Genomic DNA, 5,815 nt, shown 5'->3' with positions numbered 1-5,815 from the left:
AGTCTTGGGGTGCATTAAAAGAGGTATAGGGGCGAAGGATGAGAACATTATCCTTCCATTATATAAGGCACTTGTCAGGCCTCACATGGAATACTGCGTACAATTCTGGACACCGGTGCTCAGGAAAGATGTCACAGTGCTTGAGGGGGTTCAAAGAAGAGCGACTAAACTAATACATGGAATGACGGGACTGGAATACCCAGAGAGGCTATCCAAATTGGGACTATTTACTCTAGAAAAAAGAAGGTTAAGAGGCGACCAAATAACCATGTATAAATACATGAGGGGACAATACAAGGATCTCTCCCAGGATCTGTTTATACCAAGGACAGCAACGGTAACAAGAGGGCATCCGCTACGATTAGAGGAAAGTAGGTTTCATCACCAACATAGAAGGGGATTCTTTACTGTAAGAGCAGTTAGACTGTGGAACTCTCTACCGGAGGAAGTGGTGATGGCAAAATCCATAGAGGAGTTTAAAAGGGGACTTGATGTCTTTCTGGAGAGGAAGGATATTACAGGATATAAATCTAAGATTATTTGTTAATCCGGGTATACAGGCAGGTAGGAACTATTAGGGTTGATCCAGGGAACAGTCTGGTTGCCATTAGGGAGTCGGGAAGGAATTTTACCCCCAAAAGGGCTAATTGCCTTCTGGCCCTGGTTTTTTTTGCCTTCCTCTGGATCAACACAGTAGGATAGACAGGCTGGACTAGATGGACATTGTCTTCATTCGGCCTTACATACTATGTTACTATGTTAGGTCTTCTCTGCCGGGGACGGCTGGCGCCAATCACTCTTCTACCCTATGGAGGCCTCCCTCTGCTTATGACACCACTCTGATCAGCAACTCCAGCTCAACTGCATTATCTTTTTGATATATACCTCCTGTCTCATCATAGGCTTGGACTAATCTGTTCCTCCCCCATGCTTTAGACTACAGCTCTGCTTGTTCAGCTGGACTACTGTGTGAAGTCAGTACATGAAGAGATGATTACATTATAGGAACAATAGGAAAGAAAACTGCAGAGGTCAGCTCACACTTCATTGTCCTAGCGGTGCCCGAGTAGGGAAACCTCCAGAGAGGGCAACAAAAGATGATCCAGCGCTGGGCCCCACCATTGCCTGCAGAGAGTCCCCAGGAGTAAGGCCAAAGGGACACGGCCACATGCGGGTGGCAGCTTAGAAACTCAATTGCAACACGCACAGGACCGCACATTGCATGGAAACGCAACAAGAGCAGGACATGCAACAACTTTTTCACATGGACTGCAGCTCCGTGTGAAGAATTGTTTATGTGTGCAGCCATTAACGGGCCGTGTGCTATCATGAACTACATGCATCGCACACACCCTGAAAATATGGCCCTGTGCGTAAAGAAGGAGATCCACCGGTGCCGGAGCAGGAGATGCGCGTTACACTGTGGAATTCCGCTGGAACTCATTCGATGGATTGGCCATTTAAATCGGTGCATCTTTATGTCTCGCAGGCAAAGGAACATGCCCTGCGAGCAGAAAAGTGCACTAAAATACTAAATACGTGCTAATATAGTACATTTGTTGGGTTATGTGGCATCGCCCTCTTACAAAGAAAAGTTGAGAGTAGCAAAAAGCGGCCTAGAAGTCACCCATTTTTGCACAATAGGACTTTACCCAAAATACTATTACTTTTTAAGACTAGAACTCTGGTTTAGGCTTCCTACACACAGGTGAGCGCGATATCCGGACATGTAACCTGGCCCGATATCACGCTCATCAACATGTGATTTACCTGCCGATGTGAGACGCTTTTTATTAAAAATGCCTTCCATCCCTTTTGGGTTATAGTAGCGATCCTCTGGTGCGGCTTTCAGCCGAACTGGAGAATCAGCAAATGTTTCCCATTACCTTCAATGGGAACCCTTGCATCACTCTCGCGGGATGGCCGGACTCAGACTCACATATTTTGGCCATGTAATGCGAGCAGAGACGCTAGAAAAATCTATAATGCTTGGACAGATCAGCGGCAAAAGAAGACTGGACCGCCAAAGAACACGATGGCCGATACTGTCAGAGTGGATACTGTCAGAGTGGATACTGGCATGGATATCACACAACTGAAAGAAACCGTGCAAAACCGAAAAACATGGAGGGAGCTCGCCTTTAGGGTCGCGAACGACTAAACGGCTAACAACAACAAAAACAGCAGCACGTCCCAGAAAAATAACACGCCGCACCGCAAATAAGAGAGTAATGGCTCCTAGAAGATGAAAAAGCGCGAACGAAGAGAACAAACGCCGTGTGCAATGCCGCAGCGCGGAAGCCTTCACCTAGAATCTGCTTGTCTTGTACAATCACTCCTGATGCGCGACATTATATTTTTCATCTTGGACCACGAGTACAAATATCGCTCTCCGGGCCCCCTTCACATGGGCGTAGTGTTTTTGCAGAATGAACAATTCTTATTTGCGCACGTCGGCGTATTTTACTGCACTCTGTGTGCCCCCAAGGCATGTTCATTTGTGCGCGGCCAACAAAGACGCACCAACAGAAATAGCTAATTAGTCTTAGGGCCCCTGCCCACGGGCCAGGCGGAATATCACTAGCGATATTCCGCCATCGGGGAGCAGGGGAGAGAAGTGACAGTTCTCTGCGGTGAGCCTGACAAATAGGCTTACTGTGGAGAATCGCGGCAAATCACTTTGGTGGCAAATATGCAGTAAAATAGAGCGTGCTGAATTTTTTTTTTTTGCACAAAATACGGAAATGGGAACAAACCGACTGAAATCAATGCGTCCTATTCTCTGCGTATTGCCGTGTGAAGCCGGTCTAAGACTTTATTTCCTCCTTTCAGTCCCCTTAAGGACCCGCCCCTCCTCCTAGTAACTTCCAGAGAAGGACTTCTCATCCACTTCAGTGGAAACAGGGAATTAACCCCTGATTACCCAGTTCAAGGAGCGTCAGGCTGTCGTGTACCTGACCAGGCGCCGTCCGTCAGGGCAGCCTCAGCGGGTGCTGCGTACTGTAGACAGGTGGCAATATACAGCACTGATGTAAACATTTCTTATATAGGCTGAAACATTGCAACAAACCCACAGCTGTGTGAGCAGGACTAGGTTAGGAAGGGATTTCAGCCTATCGCTGTAGTGTTTCCATTCCCTGACTGCAAGCAGAGCTCCTTGGAAAGAAGCATCCAAAGCTCTCACTGTGCAGCACTGACCTGCGGTAGTCGGGCATGCATATAGGCTGTCACGCCCACTGTTGATCTGCCCGCTCGTGGTGTGGCCCTTCTGTCCCACTGTGGCCCCTCTGTTCCTCTCCGTACGGTGGCCCCGCCCTCTCTATGAGGTTACTTCTTCCAGCGCCGCTAGTGATTTAGCGGCCGGCCTGCTCTGGACGTCTCTGACTCCTCCCCCACCAAGGTTGAATAGCTCTCTAAGCTGTGTGATTGGTTGGAGGAAGTTTTTGTTACCTCCCCATGACAGAGAATTCTGCTGTGGTTGGCCGGTCATTCATAGCTGGGTGTGTCCGCCTGTCCCCGCTATATAGGTGGCGGCTGTCACGCGTCTTCTCACATCCCGCCATGTCTCTTCGCACGGTGTATGAGTGCTCAGTGCGGCTTTTGTCCGGCGAGCTCGTGTCCCTGGCCCGGTACCGGGGGCAAGTGCTGCTTATCGAGAATGTAGCGTCTCTCTGAGGGACGACCGTCCGGGACTACACGCAGATGAACGGGCTGCAGACGGAGTTCGGCGCCCGGGGTCTGCAGGTCCTGGGCTTCCCCTGCAATCAGTTCGGACACCAGGTGAGAGCGCTGCTGCACGTGGTACAGGGGATTATAGGGGCATGTAGAGGGCAGGGGTGACGGGGTCAGGAAGGGGCTTTCTGATGTGTTCTGTATGTAAGTTGTCCTGTTCCTCCTCTGCCCCCGCAGGAGAACACCAGTAACCAGGAGATCCTGAACTCGCTGCGGTACGTGCGTCCAGGTGGCGGTTTTGAGCCGATCTTCCCCCTGTTTGAGAAGTGCGACGTGAATGGTGAGAAGGAGCTCCCCCTCTTCACCTTCCTGAAGGCACAGCTGCCGTTCCCTAGTGATGACTCCGTGGCCCTTATGGACAACCCCAAGTTCATCATCTGGTCCCCGCTGCGCAGAAGTGACATCTCCTGGAACTTCGAGAAATTCCTGATCGGACCTGACGGCGTCCCGTACAAGAGATTCAGCCGATGCTTCGAGACCGTCAAGATCCGAGATGACATTGAGAAGTTGCTGAAGGACGCTCGCCTGGATGATGAGATGTAAGTGAACCATCTTGTCCTGGTGATGTCCGGCGCCGATCCCTGACTCTTCAGTCGTTGCTGCTGACGCCACCGGACCGTCGCGTATGACGCTGCTTCTTCAAATCTGTACGGAGTTGGAGCTGATGGACTCGGACGCAGTCTGTGTGGGGGGGCAGATAATGGCGGAAGTTGTAGGTGGGAAATGGTGACTTAATAAAGAACTCTAAACTCCTTCTGCGTGATTGGTGAATCTTGGGAGAAGCGTCGCTCCTTGTATGACCGCTCTAAGCACTTCCACTACATGCAAAAAAATGTGTTCAGCTGGGGCGTCTGCACCCCTATCACCTCCTGCCTGGTGCCATGCAGGGACGGTCTATCCTGGGTGATGGCTCTGGGGAGGAAGTGGTTAAATTCCCATGTGTTTAGATTATATTCTGGAGTTTCCTGTGACTCACTGGGATTGTTTGTCTTCCTGTAGTCCTCTCATGGTGACTGCGCACACTTGCCACCGATGTCCCTGGCCGCCACCCATGGCCATACTCCTTTCCATCCTCTGCTGAGTCACACGAGGACGTGCAGAAGGGACACCTGCGCTGTGTAAGGGTGGCTCTACACGGGACAGCGATCAAGGGACCCAACGGGGCGAAGTGAGAAATCGCTCATTAGTCTAACAAAGCAACTAGTCAGCGACTTCTTGCTCTCTGTCAGCAGGTGGTGGTTTGTCTCTGAACGACTGCCTGTTTACAGTAAATGCAGATCGTTGCTGGAAGAGATTGCCTCCATTCACTGAATGTCACACTGCGACGGCTGTCCCGTAACCCCGAGCATGCGGTCACATGTAGCGAAAATGTTGTGGATTTTCCCCAGCAGAAGACCTGCACCAGATGTCACTTCAATTAAAAGTGTAAAATCTTCGGTTTTATTGTGGCTTTTCCGCTGTAGAGAATCTGCAGCACTTCCCCGTTGTGCGACCCTAAAGCCTCTAGCTGCAGTTTTAGCAGTCACCCAGGCTGATCGGCGACACCCCTGATCTCTTCTTAAAGTTTAATGGGGCGATTTATCACCGGGAAGCTTGGGCAATGGTTGCCCTGTATACACACTGCCAGGGCACTGAGCGACAAATTACACATTTGTTGGGGTCGGTTGTTTTTTTTTTTTAGGTCACCTAAAAACTTTTGGCCCATGTAAGCAGCAGTTGCTCAATCTTCAAGCGACTGCCTGTCTACTGTGAGCGGAGGTGGGTGACCAGCAGCCATCTCTGGCGTGCTCCACTTCCATTCACAGAACGACTGTTGCTTTTGTGTAAAGTCCGGGAGTGATCGTCACTAGGATGGCTGTTGGGCCCTAATGTGCCTGACAGTCACTCCATGTCAAGGGACCTTTATGCTTGAGCCCGGGCCTGATATGCCGGTGGCTGGAAGGGTGAGGACTAGAAGAGACATACAGCTGGGATGATGGGCCTCCCTATGGTGGCATGATGAGGGTCCCCACCCCCACCCCGTGAATGGGGGGGTGGGGGCTGTAAGTTCATTTTATGGAGGTAGAAAACATTTAACTGAACA

General features: G+C 50.6%; 1 protein-coding gene across 1 annotated transcript; it reads left to right on the top strand.

The window, feature by feature from the left end:
- Window positions 1–3,537: 3,537 nt before the first annotated feature.
- Window positions 3,538–4,484, top strand: GPX1 (glutathione peroxidase 1). The gene is made up of 2 exons (XM_066594665.1): window positions 3,538–3,780; window positions 3,910–4,484. The coding sequence occupies exons 1-2, from the start codon at window positions 3,703–3,705 to the stop codon at window positions 4,273–4,275; spliced, it is 444 nt and encodes a 147-aa protein (XP_066450762.1). The 5' UTR covers window positions 3,538–3,702; the 3' UTR covers window positions 4,276–4,484.
- Window positions 4,485–5,815: the final 1,331 nt, after the last annotated feature.

The sequence above is a fragment of the Eleutherodactylus coqui genome, chromosome 3 (genome assembly GCF_035609145.1).
Source record: "Eleutherodactylus coqui strain aEleCoq1 chromosome 3, aEleCoq1.hap1, whole genome shotgun sequence".
NCBI classification, from domain to species: domain Eukaryota; kingdom Metazoa; phylum Chordata; class Amphibia; order Anura; family Eleutherodactylidae; genus Eleutherodactylus; species Eleutherodactylus coqui.
This window is presented reverse-complemented; position numbering and strand designations above follow the sequence as displayed.

What these genes read in the sequence shown, in the direction of transcription:
- GPX1 (XM_066594665.1), top strand. Translation starts at nt 3,703, where the DNA reads ATGAACGGGCTGCAGACGGAGTTCGGCGCCCGGGGTCTGCAGGTCCTG. An exon ending in GCAATCAGTTCGGACACCAG is followed by an intron (nt 3,781 to 3,909) that starts GTGAGAGCGCTG and finishes CTGCCCCCGCAG; the next exon opens with GAGAACACCAGTAACCAGGA.